The 15,870-nt window shown below is 39.7% G+C and overlaps 1 protein-coding gene across 4 annotated transcripts in view; it reads left to right on the top strand.

Annotated features, from left to right (window-relative positions):
- Nucleotides 1-15,870, top strand: part of mta1 (metastasis associated 1) — a 51,604-nt gene that overhangs the window by 5,964 nt on the left and 29,770 nt on the right. For 3 of the 4 annotated variants that reach the window (XM_044166075.1, XM_044166076.1, XM_044166074.1), the window contains 2 exons: nt 8,544-8,611; nt 11,497-11,590. The exons of the other annotated variant lie outside the window; for it this stretch is intronic. In XM_044166075.1, coding sequence (XP_044022010.1) covers nt 8,544-8,611; nt 11,497-11,590 — 162 coding nt within the window. The remainder of the gene's footprint in view (nt 1-8,543; nt 8,612-11,496; nt 11,591-15,870) is intronic. 4 annotated transcript variants of the gene reach the window in all.

The following is a 15,870-nucleotide window of genomic DNA, read 5'->3' on the forward strand; positions in this document are numbered from 1 at the left end:
TACTGGCCATTAAAACACTTTTGTAATGCAGTTCCAATGTAAGCGTTGGGGGACAAAATCTGCAGTCCTCGTTCTGTGCAAAAATGTTTTCCTAAATTTATCTGAAGCTTTAGCATTATTGGCGGGCATTCAGACTAAAATCAGGCCTGCGTTTAAACAATGCAGGGGGCTGCATTGGTGGGGGCGTGTTGCTTAAGGGACTGGTGAGACATGAAATGGGATCCAGGAAGTCCAATTTGAGTAACAGATCTGTGAATTATAAGGCTTCTCAGATTTTAAAACACTGCACAGAGGTTTAAGTACTTTGAGACAGGGTTCTACAACTCTGGAAAGTTATCATGGTGATAATTATGTTATCTTTTGCCATGACGATTGTGAGTTAAACAGTTGAAACATGGCATTCACGTTAAAGTAATCCACCAGGAATGTGTGCTTGCATGTATTTTATTGGCCAATGCAGCGCCTTGCTGAATGATGCTGCGTTGCGTTGCGGATGGCCGTGTGTTTTTTTGCTGGAGCCCTCTGTGGTGGCACCTTTGCTGTGCCACAGGACTGTTCCCATTCAATGAATGAGGAGGCTGCGTTTTTTTTTTTTTCATGCAGAGCTTAAGTCGGTCTGAACATGGCCTTAGTTGGACAAATCAAGTGGGTATCTTCCAGACTTTTTAGTACAAAATTTCCTCTGTTTCCTCAAACAGTGTTTCTGTGCTGAGCTGCAGTGGAGGAACAGTAACACAAAGAGGGAATTTTGTACTAAAAACACTAACTCTAGAAGATACACACTTGATTTGTACAACTAGGAGTGCTAAAGCCTGATATTAGCTTCAGATAAACGTTCTACAAGGACTGTGGATTTTGTTCCCCATCACTTACATTGGAAGCACATTAGGAAAGGATCTCTTACTGGCCAGTATGAGCAGAAAAAATAATTACCGCCAGCAAAACCTGTTTCAATCTTTATATGAGCACCTGACTATTGTTTTAAGACAGACTTGAAAATTTGTGAAGCTATCCTTTTAAATAAATACTTGCACTGAGGCTGTTGGAGTGTGGCAACTCTTGTACGGAATGTGCTAAATGCGTTGTAGTATTTACTAACTTAAAAAGTGATAACCTTTTGTTGTCAATGCCCATATTTCTTTTTGCTGATGAGGATTTTATCCATGCTGCCAGTTATGATTCAGAATCTGCTTAAAGGTGTTGTATTGTTTACTAATTTATAAACTGACTAACTTTGACAGTGCCCACACTTTGTTTGGCTGGTGGCTGGTGTTAATTTCCCATGCTGGCAGTTGCCTCTCTCGCAGGTCTGGTGGGTGTACTCATAGAGTGAAGTTCTGAGGTTTGCTCGCTGCCATCCTGCCAAATTCAAGACGGTCGGTTGGAGAGATGCATGACAGCTATAAGATTAATTCAACAAAGTGTCCCCATCGTCACATTTCTTTAGAGGCCAAACTGCACATACATCCATCACAATAAACAGTATTTGCTGCAAGCATTGTGACATCTTTGCGCCACCTCAGCTATTTGGAATTCAAGATCTGGTCATCTAAACTGCCCAAAAATAGTTGTTTGAGAGAGAAATTATGTGTAAAATCTACCCATGTTTGCTGATTAAGAACAAGCTGCAGTGGTAGCTGCGACATAAGTGCAAGACAGATGCGTGATGCTAGTTAAGTTGCTGCCACTGTTTATGAGATCAAAATCCATCTAAGTTTAAACATCACTAATCAGATTAACTTTCATGAAAAAGGAATATTTTATACTTTACACTCTGGTGTTCAATGTGGATTGTCTCCAGGGTCAGAAGATAGTTGCAGAGCATTAAGGAAAAGACATTTATCTATTGTCTGAAAGTAGATGTTCACCTTCTTCAGCCAGGAATGCCAAAAGGACCTGGTAGGATGGATAGATAGATAGTTACTTAGGTATCACCCTAAACAGATGTGTGCAGCTGTGTCTACTGTAGGTTGATCATACCAGTTAGAGTGAATGTGAGTGATATCAAAGTGTGAAAACCAGGTGTGAGATTGATTCAGAAGATTCAATTACCTGCCATTACCATAGAAACCTCCATCCATGCTATGACAGTCTGAGCCATAATCTCTTCCACGGTTTCTGCTCACGAGGACAGACACACCTCTCAGTGTGAGTGTGTGTGTGTGTGTGTGAGTAAGCCTGGGATGGGGTGTAGGGAGTGGGGGTATGTGCGCATGGACAAGCGTGGGCGGATGCTTACGCTCTTCGTTTCCTGCTTCTCCAATCTCCCGTACTAGCTCTAGCCCAGCCCTTTTCATTAATGTCATATGTAGTTCTGTTCTGTGTATAGGCACCACTACTGTATCTTCTATGGCTCTGATGGAGACTCAGTACTTTTTGAATCCCAAATAAATTGTGTCCGTACATCGAGTATCAAAAACTGTCGAGCACATAAAGTTGGCACTAGTGATTCTTATTTTACTCTTGTGAAGCACTTTGTGACCATGCTTTGTGAAAGGTGCTATACTAAATAAACTTTACTTTCTTACTTCCGGTTTGTGTCAATGCTTGCTAGAACTGGTGCACTCCCATTAGGCTTTGCTGCTGGCATGCTGTATATTGCGTGGTAGCAAGGGCGGGGAATACTGCTAAAATGGAGTGTCAGGACAGGAACTGTCTTGATTCTCTTATCAGGTGATCACCAAATGTTGGCAGATAGTGTGCTTCATTCTGTAGCAGAGCTGCTTCTTTAGGAGATATATAATTATAATACACGAAAGCACTGGTACCCAACCTTTTTGGCTTGTAACCCTTTATAGCCAAGCAATGTCTACTCACAACTTGTCGTCACAGATCGCAAATGTCTACAGTTAGTTAAAGCAAAGAGTGGTGTTCCCTTATCAAAAAGTTCTTAGAGTCCCGAAGAGTTAAAACTCTGCAGCATTTCTCAAAAAAGCAGAGATTTTAGAAATATAAGAAAACAATGAACATATTTTTGTGTAGCAGAAATGTTTTATTAATCATCTTGCGACCATTAGGGGCTTCCTGACCATTGGGCTAAGGTGTAGTAGAAAAATTAAAATATCAGTTATGGCTTATTAACCCGTTGAACTCTGCAATAGAAATGGTCCGCTAGTGACTACATTGGCATTTCTTGGAGTATCTTCAAATGCTTGATATCCCTAAAATAAACTAAAAGGTTATGAAAGTCAATAAATCATAATAATTGATAAAAGTATTGAAATTGTGTCATAAATAAAAAAATAAAATTTAATTCATCAAATGTTACTAAATAAACACACAAAACATTGTAGATGTAAATGTAGAAACATGAACAAAAACGAAAGACAGAAGACTTACCTTTTACGCTGCAAAATGAATGAATACAGTAGCTATTATGGTTTTTATTTTAGATCAATTTAAACAGGACCATGCAAACAACAATCTCTTATGGCCAGTTTGTGGCTGCCCGCGGGAGGTCCGTTTTCAGGTAACTATCTGTTTGTTTGTAAGAGTCATTCAGATCATCAAACTTTAAATTCATCTTTAGACAACTTGCAAGTGTTGGCATAGACAGTATAATACTTCTTCCATTCAGATGCCAAACGAAACAAATGTGTTTTTACAGCCTCCACTGTCTGTCATGCATTTTTTACATGTGGTGCTTTGTTTTTTTTTCAAGTAGCCACAGGTGGCATACTGTAACGTTAATAATTCTCTTCACCATTTTATGGAGTGTTTACAACTCAGATTATCCTAAATTATAAGTCAGATAACATCATGACAAACTAACCAATGTAAAAACTGGATCAGTTTTACAAATAAGATGCAAGTGGTTTGGAAGGTAATCCATGGGTAGGGTACAAGTGTGTACCATGCCAAAGCCTTTTTGTGTGTGTGTGTGTGTGTGTGTGTGTGTGTGTGTGTGTGTGTGTGTGTGTGTGCTGGTATCTTTTTCCAATTAGTCCTCCACCTCAATGTCAATTAATAAACCTTTTTCATTGTCTTACTAACTCATTCACATACTCAACATTTCTGTTAGGTTGTGTACTTCTTTGGGTGTCTCATAGTCTCCAGTCTCTGTCTGTCCATGTATCTCTCTCCATCAGTTATGTCATGTTTTCCCTCTATCATCATTGCGTCTCTCTGGCTGTCTGTCTCTCTCTGGCCTGGTTTGAATCAGCCCAGCAGACTCGCTCTTTTGGGGCTCAGTAACATGGCTTGATTGGCTCACACAAAATTCGACTGCACTGTGACATCACTGGCGCCGGAGCCTGCTGATTGGCTGACACTGGGAGCGGGGGATGGAGAGTGGGGGTATACGCGGATTGAGGCGGCGGGAGGGCTGATGGGAAATGGAGAGACTGAGTGACGCTGCTCAGTGCCTACAGGCTCTCTCTCTATCTGTTGCTCTCATTTTGAGTTCCTCTCCAGCTTGCTCTCTACCAGCTCCTCACATGGTGGAAACTCCAACACTCAAACAATCCACTGTTAACCGCTTTCTTCCCATATTCACTTTGTCTTGCTGGAAGCGGCAGGAGGGGACACGGGTTGAACTTAAAAGTGATTCCTTTCTTGGTAAGTTCCCGAGCCAGGAAAAAGGAAGATGGCGAGCTTTGCCCAATATCCCACCTTCACAGTGACGCTAAATGTGCTGGGAGAAATGTGCCGTCACCAACCAAAACAAAAAGTGTCTTACTGTGTGGCAGCGATTCACACCCAACTCCAAACTGAATGCTTGACATGTGGCTCTGCTTCAGTTTTAAATGGTCATGACGCATTTTGGCTCCCTATTAATGGGTCCCTCAGAGCTGGCGAACGTTAAAGGCCACAATTAAGTGACAACATTTCTCTCCGTGGTTTGTCATGAGACCCGTCCCTGTTTTTGAGCGTGAAACAACTTTTTGATGAGGGTTCTTTTGAACATTGACAGTTTGATTGACCTTTTATGTGTCCAGGGATTGATTTATCTTTTAGCAGGCATAGTTAAATTTGTAACAGTGTATCCAACCAGCAATCAACCATTTTGCTAAATTGACAGAGAATTAATTTTCTGATTGATCAATTATGTAATTTATCAAACAAAAATGACATATGTACTGGTTACAGCTTCTCAAATGTGATGATTTGCTGCTTTTTTTTTTGCTGTTTCATAACTTTTTGTAAATTGAAAGTCTTTCAGTTTTGGACTGTTTGTTCAGCAAAATAAGCAACTTGAAGACATCTTGAGCTTGAGGAACTTGTCACAGGCATTTTTCACTTTTTTCCCACATTGTATGGATTAAACAATGACTCAAATTTGAAGACATCATCTTAAACTCAGGGAAATTGTGGAAATTTTATTTTTGGACATACAGACATCACAGATTAAACAATTAATCTTAAAATTGACAAATTAATTGTTAATGGAAATGATCGATATCTGCAGCCGTAATTTACATTTAAGAGAACAGTACAGTATCTTTCACGGTTAGCCAGTGGGAATTAAGTTCAAGGCTTATAGATTTGTATCTACCAATTCTTTTCTCGATTATTGTTATTACATATTTTGATCTATAAAAAAATAATAAAATTATTTATACAAATGAATATTTTTTTGCAAGACCAACAGTCCAAGTGCCAAAGATTCTCAGTTTACTAGGATTTAAGATGAGGAAAAGCAGCAAATCCTCACATTTGAGAAGATGGAAGTATCATATGCGTGGCATTTTTGCTTGAAAATAAACAATTGAATATCAACATAGTAGCCAATAAATGCTCTTGTGATAGACTAATTGATTAATCAACAAATTGTTTTAGCTCTAATAAAGTTTGTTGCTCAAGGGCACCTCAGCTGTGGTTCTTCACTAATGGGATAGAGTCTCACTCACTTTCTCAATCCACAGTTTCACAGCCCAGTCTGGTGATCAGAACTAGTCACAAGCCAGTTTGTCTGACCACTGACCTCCAGCCTGCTGGCTCCCCTGTGTTTTAGAAAACGAGCAAGTCAGATATCGTGTCTTCATTTTCTGTCTCAGTGCCGCTCAATTTCATGTTGGCCTATTTGATATTCAGCAGCAGGGCGAAGATGTCACAGTGTCAGTGGAGTCTAGTAACAAGCTGTTAGAGGGTGAAGAGTAGACAAGCATGATGTGACAATCCCGTCCTGTCTCGTAGCGATGTTGAGTTGTGAATATGTGTCTGTGGTTGCCAGAAGATGCTGTTACAGAAATTACACTCTACATGCTTTCTTAACTACTGTTGCTGCTTTGGTTAAGCCAGAAGAAGAGGTGTTAAGATCTTGCATCTTCATACGGATGATCATTCAGTGGTGTTCAGTGTACACACAATATTAGGAATTGTTTGGTTGAATTTACTTTACCTACTGTCAGCTCTTAGCTACTTCAATCAAATAACTTACATCTGGGATTCCTTTTGGAAGGAATGGATGTGAATCTGTACCATTCAGTTGTGTAAGTGTGGGTGGAGAGAGGAACCGATAGGGATAGTGGACCAAAATGTTTTCCAGTTGAGAAGTCAAAGGTGTGCCCCTTACTCAGATGCAGTGGTTGCTTTGCTGAAGATAGAGATTAGTATATCTGCCTCGTCTGTCTCTGAGATGCTAGATTTCTCATTGTTTGACAGTTGAACTTGGATGCAAAATGTTAAGGTCAGCAGACATGATGTTTTTACTATTTATAGTTCAGGTGTGAAAATCTGGTGAGGAAAAAGTACAATATTTCCCTGAAATGTAGTGGAATAAAAGTAGAATAAATTGGATATAATTAAAGTAAAGTACAAGTACCTCCAAACTGTACTTAAGTACAGTACTTGAGTAAATGTAGTTATTTACATTCCACCACTGGCTGAAAGTATATATTTCTATACATATAAGGTAAACAAAACAAAAAAAGTCAACTGGACTTGGCCAAGATCAAAGTCTGCAATGGAAGAGACCGGTGACCGAGACAAGCCTGTGGTAATTGAAAAAACGTCTCAAGACTGGGACTCGAGCTAAAGCAATTAGTCTATTAGTCTATCAACAGAAAATTAACCATATTCATAATCAATGAATTGTTTCTGTTAGTTTTCAAGGATGATGCTAACAATTCTCAGGGTCCAACTTCTCCAATGTGAGGATTTGTAGGATTTCTCTGTTTTTATATCATTGTAAATTGAATATCTTTGGGTTTTGGACTGTTGATCGGACAAAACAAGACATTTGAAGACGTCTTTACCCTGAGCTCTGGGAAATTATATTGGCCATTTCTGACATTTTACAGTCAAAACAGTCGATTAACCAAGAAAACAGTAGTTCTACTCGACATTGATACAAAACTTGAGTACTACAGCCGTGTCCAAAACCCAAAGATATTCAATTTACGATAAAATAAAACAAAATCAGCAAATTTTTACATGTGAGAAGATGGTTGGCGTTTTTGCTTCACAACTATCATGTAGTTGTTGATTTTAATTTTCTAATTGTTTTAGCACTATATTGTTATTCAAGCATGTTACAATGTCTATATTCTGGAGCTATATATGCCAAAAAGAAAAAACACAACAAAAAGCAAAGTGGTCCAGATACATTACAGATAGTTGTTTTAACAGTGTTCAAGTGTTTGTGGCTGGATTTTTCTTTTACGTCTGGCAGTCATAGTAATGAAAGATAGATTTGGATGTCAGTGCAGATCCTGGGTGTGCGAGCATGATGATTACATGCCTAAACCAGTTAGTGTTGGACACAGGAGGTGCAGGAAGTAAAAGTGGGAGTCAGTGTGTATCGCCGTTATGCTGGTGGAATTTCGGGCGATCTCTGGCCTAGTCGGTCAAGAAGACGGGGGGCCTGGGGGATCGTGGGGGATGGGAGGGGGAGTTTCAGGGTGAAGGGAGGATAGCTCCACCTCCAGGCAGCCTTCCAAGTGTGGGGTATAATCTGACAGCACTCAGCCAAGACACATGCAGGGCTAAGACCAGGCACCCTACCAAGACTGGGGCCTGTGGGGACATCCTGGTGAGAGCTAAGCCTCCAATGGGCCTGGAGCAGGGCCAGGAACCACACACACAAACACACACACTCGATTGCATAGTAAAGTCATACATGCGTGGTAAAGCTTGTGCAACGTCTCATTCACACCCACATAAATGCAGACGCAGTGTGCATGTGAACAACACACATGGGGCGGTGGGGGAATGAACGGAGCAATAAGACAAAGAGACAATGAAGGCGGAGGAAATACTAGGTTGGAGTCTGAATGGAAGGTTTGGAGAGCCCGAATTGTTGTGTGTGTGTGTGTGTGTGAGACTGTTGGTGCATCAACATGTCTTTCAATCAGACCTCCCAACTACAGCTGGATCTCCTGTGTATGAAATTAACCTAATCGAGTTAAACCAACATTTGGTGGGTGTCTGTGTTGCACTTTCATGTTGACTAATTAAGCTGTCATTGTGTGGTCCAACTGGAAATCACCCTGAACGTTTGGATGACCTCGCAGTGCTGACTGACAATTCTCTTTGCTCTTTTCCTTTCCATTTTCCACTCTCTCTTTCTCTTTCTCTTCCTCCTTCTCGCTGTTCCTCTGCAGATTATGTTTATTTTGAGAACTCGTCCAGTAACCCACTGCTCATCAGGAGGATAGAGGAGTTGAACAAGGTGAGTGTGTGCGTGTCTGAGACTGAATTCGTGCCCTTGAATGCAGCACAGATTTGACAGCTGTACATCAGATTTTCATGCCTCTGTTGTGTTCTTGACTGCATCCCTTTAATTCGTGTAGAATGCTTTTAATGTAAAAGACATTCTCGCCTTTTTGGGTTGGGATATCACTGGATTTTAGACTGTTGCTCTGTGGAAACAAACAATTTGAAGACGTCACCTTGGTCTTTACAAAATTGGGTTATTTTTTGACTATTTTCTGACTTTTGATAGACAAAATGAAATAATTGATTAATGAAGAAAATAATCAGCACATTAATCAATACTAAAATAATAGTTGCAGCTTTACAAATTTTTAACTTTATGAGATAGTCATCATTAATGACGAGCAAGCATTGATAATTGTTGATATGCCAATAACATAATAATGATGATAATAGATATTATTGTGGAAAATAAAATTGCAAAAGCAGTAAACAGATTTGTATTAAGTATGATGATAATGTTGCTCTGGATGATGTCTGGTAAATACCAGCCTGCCATCTCCTACATTGTTCAGTGAAAGAAGCAGAAAAAGAGGTCCGTCTCTGTAGACCAGTTACAGGTGCCCGCTGTCTGTCCTCTGTCCCAGGCCTGTGCTGGATAATATGGAGGCTGTTTAATGTGATTGACACAGAGCTCAGAGTGAGCCTTCTACTCTGCCTGTCACTGTCAGTCTCTCTGCTCCTCAGGGATCTTTGGGTTTCTCTTCTATAAGGTTTGAGATACACATCTAGAAAGTGTAGAACAGTGTAGGGAAAAATCTTGACAACCCACAGCTGCTCAAACTACTGAAAAACACAGAAAGTTAGAGAAATTGACTGAACTGTCTGAACCTGAAAGACTTTGTACATAAATGCCAGTAATCTAAACAAAATCTAAATCAAATCAATGTCTTTTACTTACTGCAACAAATATAAGAATTTTTAAAAATGAAAATATGCACAAATTATTTTGTTGAAAGGTTAAAGAATCTAAGGGCTGCAACTAACGATTCTTTCATCGTCGATTACCCTGCTGATTATTTCCTTGATTACTCTTTTGGTCCATAAAGTGGAAGTAAATTGGGAAAAATGCACATTGCTCAAAGCCCAACATGATGGTATCAGATTGCTTGTTTTGTCCAAACAGCACTCCAAGTTTATTATCATTTAAGACAAAGAAAAGCATAAAATCCTCACAATAGAGAAGGTGGAACCAGAGAATATTATACTAATAACTGACCTAAACGATTAATTGGTTATTGAAATAGTTTCTGATTATTTTTCTGTTAATTGACAAATAATTTAATTATGCAAAAAGTGTGACATTAACTTACTCAAAATCAGCCAGGAAAATGGTTGTAGAAAATTCATCAACTTATGCTTTAACTACACCTTGATGCATCCCTGTGATCAAACCAAATATACTTTTACCTTTTCTTTTGTTTCTTACACACTCATGTCAACTTCCTGCCTGTATCTCTGTTTGCACTTACCACCTTCTCTTATGTTCTGCTTTAATTGGGCTGCAGATCAAGTTAGTTTCACAGTTTTAACTCCCATGCGCATATAGATATTTAGGAATTTATATTGGAATGCTAAAGGGAATCATACTCTTAATTGTGCTTTGTGATTTTACTGAAATGCCAAAGAAGCACCAAAAAAGTGTTACTTTTAACTTACTTAAAATGTAATCAAATCAGCCTAAGTAGTGCTTTAAAAAGATTGTAATCTTTATAAAGTTCTCCATTTTGCTGCTTGGCTGACACATGTTTAAATTGTATTTTGATGCATCCTTATGATCATTCATATGCCTTTTCTTTGTTTTTCTTACACTCATACTCATGTCATAGTGCTGACTGTAAATCTGTTTACCCTGGTCAATTCCTTTCTTATTATGCGTTATGTTCTACTTCACTTGGCCTGTAGTCCAAGTAAAATGTTAAATAGAATATTACTTCATTTTACGTCTTCACATTAACTGCATAATCTGTACTTGCGTAAAAATCAGTGTCATGCAACAAAAGAGCAAAATCTAGATACAATTGCAAACACAGTCCTCTGCAATTCATTAAAAACTACCTTCATTTGTAAAGAAAGTGTTTTAGTTTGCTATCAGAAACAATCATAAATGAGGAAATTATGTTTTCGTTGTTACTGCAGCGTCAAATACGGAAATTGGATTCTAATTATTTCTTGATTGGAAATGTAGAAAGTCTGCAGAATGTAAAGAAATATGACTGTGTTTGCTTATTCTCCATCTCTCCATCATCTTCCTGTCACATTACACCTCACTAGTAGGATTCATGAGAGAGTTCCTAATCCAATATGCCTGGCCTATTATAAGATACAAATGTGATTGTCAATGATATGTAACACTTTAACGTATCACAGCTTATCAGCATTGCAGTTTAATCTCTATTATTCAGTTTTCTTTTGTGTAAGAAGTAAAAAAAGAGTTTAAAGCTACTAATCAATTTGTAAATGAGCCTTACTGCTTTTTGGACCTCAAGTGGTAGTTTTCTTTTTTCAGGTAGCATTCGATAAAACATTGTCAGGCAGTTCATAATTTAAAAACAATGTCATATCAACATACCAGTATAGTATTACTAGGAAGAAACAAATCTTAGGACTGCACAGGCAACCTCCAACACGCCACTGTCCTGATAACTGCAACACTCACTGTGATTTTGGAGAATTGCTGTAGTCTCACACTGTGTTTTCAGCCATAGTTAAGAACTAGCCTCATCTATGTTTTTTTTTTTTGTGTGTGTGTGTTCGTGTGCGTGCGTACGTACATGTGTGGGTGCTCTGTGTGCGGCACCACTTGTTGCCGTGGTAACGCCGATTGTCTCTGGTTTGCAGACAGCCAATGGGAACGTGGAGGCCAAAGTGGTGTGTTTTTACCGGCGCAGGGACATCTCCAGTACACTCATCGCCCTGGCAGACAAACATGCAAGTGAGTGACCAGCCATAACCAAGCCAGCAAACATCAGGCATCTAAAACACACCAGCCAGGATTTAAAACCGTTGTTTTTGGCAACCCTCTGCAGTTATTTTCAACTGAAAAGTTGTACTGCCTTCACATCCAATCAAACTAGATTTCCTTGAACTGGAAAATACAACTCTATTTATTTGGCTTGTTTGCACACCAGATTTTATCAAGGGTGATATTGAATTGAGTTTGTGCACTGTTGCCGAGCTGAGAGATACCGTCCAGACTGCAGCCACTCCTCTGATAGGCCTGATTGCAGACAGCATTCGATCTGTTGGGTGTATCAATAGGACGACATCTGTGTGTGTGTGGGTGGGTGGGTGTGTGTTTGTCTATGCATACGTACCTTTCCTGTTTAAGCGTGGGTGTGTAGCATTTACTTGAATGCGGTGCTGTTCTCCAGCACTTGGAGCATATTCTGCAGTATTTGGAACAGCTGGCAGACCTTGAATGGACTCTACCTCAAGCATTGTAGTATGGCCTTTTAATCTTCTGGGTACCAGGAGAGAGAGACATTCAAACAAGGATTTCAAGAGTGATGATGGGAAAGAAAGAAAGGACTGAGATGGTCAGTTTAAGATGGTTAGTGTTAAAGGAGAGAGAGTGGAAGAAGTAGCAGGTAACAAAAGTGTGTCACTTATAGGCCAGACCCATTCCTGAATGTCCAGGTCACCTCCCCAGTGGTCAGTTGGAAATGATGCCTTCAAGGCACTGCTCCAGAGTGCCTGAATTCAAAGAGCGAAGAAGCAGAGAGGGACGCAAGATTTATTCCCACTTCAGGATATTTGCTTTATTTATTTTTTTTTTTTGATGGTATCACCTCTTTTGACCGTGTAAAAAAGTGTCTATTTGACACTGTATGGAGCCACTGACTTCTCTAATCTTTTCATCAGATATTTGTACGCTACCATGTTATGGTGGTTTGTTAGGTGGCTAGATTGTAAACTCTGTCTGCAAGCCAACCTTGCCTTAGAGGATTTATAAAAACTACAACTGTCATTTGAAAGAAGACCTGACTGTGGGCAGCATCTTGGGTAACTGATGGTTTCCCATCTTCAGTATAATGTTAGTTAGTTGGAAATACCACCACCCCACTGCCGACATGTTGGCAGATTATGGCTGTAGTTGTTAAGTTAGTCATCCTTACCAGTAACATTTTAAATTTCTTTTTAATTATCTTGAAATGCAAAAAAAAGAGAGAGGAGAGCAAAGATAACAATTCTGAGTGAATCATGTCAGTCTGTTCGTGTTCAGTTCGTGATGCTCCATGATTTCCCCTGTTGACAGAATCTCATGTGTGTACATTCAGGACTAAAAATCACAAATGGTGGGTGTATTTAAATGTGTGTCGGAGGAAAACCTTGACAGTTCAAGACTAAATGATTGTTTAGGTGGATATTTTTGTAATCTAGAGGCTATGATTATGGGTTTCAAAAATGTACATGTGCTAACGCTGAAATCAGGTGTTAAGCTGGCTTAAAGGCCAGGGAATGCTTGAAACTAAGTAGCTCATACGAAGTGTCCACGTCTAATGTCAAAAGAGTTTATAGCTGTTCTGAATGGCCACACTTTGAGACGGGGTGAAAATATGCATCCTCAAAGAGAAGTGTGAGAGGTGATGTATTGTACAAATGGGGGATAACGGCTCTCACTTTGGGACAGTCTCTCACCTTCATGGTGTTGCACTCAGTTGTACATGCAAAAATGTTGATAGACGTGTGGGTACAGGATTTCAGACACTGTTTGATAATCCGACTGACACTTCATTTGAAGTATACTGACGCCTGAGGCCACACGATCCACTAAGAATATACTGTACAGAGCAATATAAACATGTTAATTTCTGTGACTTTTCTACTTCATTACATGGTGAGTTGTAAAAGACCAGTGGTGCAAAATTAAAATAAGCTGTAGCCATTAAACTTTAAAAGCAAACAAAAATGGATAAGGCTTGTCAATCAATGTAAAAAAATTGGTTTAACTCACTCCACCATTTATACCAGTAGTGCTATCATACAATAGAAACACTGCCATCCTATAGTCCAGCAGAACCAACCACTAGACTTTGACTGGGTGTGGCAGGCTTAATGTTGGCTCTTTGGGTGTGAAAGTGTATACATATATGTGTGTGTGTGTGTGTGTGTGTGTGTGCGGCCTGGGGGATGTATCTGTGGCAGGAGGGGATTGTTTGTTCTGTTGGACCACACAGCATCAGTTTGTCAGTGTGTGTGTCTCTTTTTAAGAAAGTCTGTGATTCATTTTGAATGTGCGTTCGTACATATGCAGCTATATATGCACAGTACTTCTTTTGTTTGTTTTTTTTTTGTTTTTTTGCAGGGTTTTTGGTTATTCTGCTGAAGATTTACACCTCGTGTCTGTCTGCAAATGGAATGATATTCTCAGATCAGATTTCGGTTTTGTTTGCATTTTTGTTTGAACACATGCAGATACAACAAACCCAAGATCATATATCATTTGCACACTGATGAACATAGCAGGGCATTGATTTCGCAGTGGAGTAATGTTTGTATAGGCTAGCCTGTTCCTCTATAGGCCTCTTGGTTTTGGCTGTTCTCTGCCAGATGCAGTTTGGGTAAGGGGGTTCCAGACATTTGCTATATGTAAAAATTGCATGGCAGGAATGGCTGTGAACCGCATGGGTGTGGGCTGTATCCTGTCTGCATTTCTGTAGCTGCAGCCTCACGGCATGTGCCTTTCTGTGTGTGTGTGTGTGTGTGTGTTCCATGTGTTCTTATATATGCAGGATGGACTTGAGTTTTTACCCCTGGCCCTGTCATAGGAATTGCTGAAGGGGTACATTTAATTCAGTTTTGCTATGGATCAGTGGAGAATGGCAGGCGAGTGAGTTTGTGTGTGTGTGTGTGTGCGCGTTCGTGTGCTTATGAGCCTGTGTTTCTTTAATGTGTGTCTGCTGTGAGTCATTGATCAAATATTTTGCTTGCAGAGATTCTGAGCACTCCCTGAAGGAGGCCTCCCAACTCCAGCTTTAGCCCCTCCCCTGTTAGCAAAGCAGCCTCCTGAGTGGTCAGCTTCTGTGGCGGACTTGGCATTTTACCTCCCTTCAGACATTTGAATTTGCCATGACTCAAATCTTTTTCTATTTTTGAGATGTGGCTCCTAGCACCCATAAACAAAAGACAACAATGTTGCCAGTGAACTGATGCACAAAAGTGGAACCAGTGCGACTTAAGTCAAGCTGGTCGTGGGCAAAGTACATTAAATTATAGCCACTAGTTTCTTTCTGCTTGGGCTCCAAAGTGGGCCATAAACCCAAGTCACATCCCTTTTTTTTTTTTTTTTTTTTTGGGATGCTTTTATTGCCGTTCTATAAGTGAATTCATTAGCAGGATGGTAGTCTCTACGTGGAAACAAACCCCTCACCCTGCCAGTAGTAGTACCATGTTCTAACACTTGAGCTTCACAGCCACTCTATGTTTGACAAGAGGGATGAAATGTTATAATGGGACTTGGTTCTACAGTGAGAGGATGAATTTCTCATTTGCATCTCCAGCCTGCAGAGCTTTATGAACTGCGGCCTTATCAGCTGTAATGATTACAAAGTGAAGGCAACATCCTCGCCTCGTGTCAACACAGTTTTTGTGCCTGTTAAGGAGCGCACGCAGATTTCATGTTGCTGCTGAAAAATAGTAAGCAGCTTATTAATCTTATTTGTTTTAATATAATGAAAATGTAAGTACTTGTACTGTTTGTCAGGGAAGAAAAGGGGGACATTATACTAAAAAATACATTTTATGTGCTGAATTTGTTGTTTGCAAACAAAGAGAAATTAAGCTCCCTTCCACATTGTTGAACCGAGGCTGCCACTGGCATATATTAAGTGTATTAGCAGTATGCAGTCTAAATGACAGACTCTGTCCTCGGTCTTTGTCATTCACATGCACTCTTGTAAAACCCCTGTTATAAACCAGGTTGAAAGTTTTAGACTTTTTGTTTCTTGTTTACATGACACTGAAGACATTTGACTGTGGTTACTTAAAGGGGAATCCCAGTATTTTTTACACACCAAAATCAGTTTACACATGTCATGAGAAGAACTAGTCAGCCTGTTTAGACCGCTGTATAATGTCTTCTGTTTCTCTGGAGGAAGCTTTGTTATGTCTAGGAAAATATCCCATGTGATGTCAACAAAGTTATATTGGCTTGAGATTGGAGACCGATAATTTTTCATTGAACATTGAGCGTTGCAAAGTGGAGGCATGGAG

Source organism: Siniperca chuatsi, linkage group LG15, assembly GCF_020085105.1.
Source record: "Siniperca chuatsi isolate FFG_IHB_CAS linkage group LG15, ASM2008510v1, whole genome shotgun sequence".
NCBI classification, from domain to species: Eukaryota; Metazoa; Chordata; class Actinopteri; order Centrarchiformes; family Sinipercidae; genus Siniperca; species Siniperca chuatsi.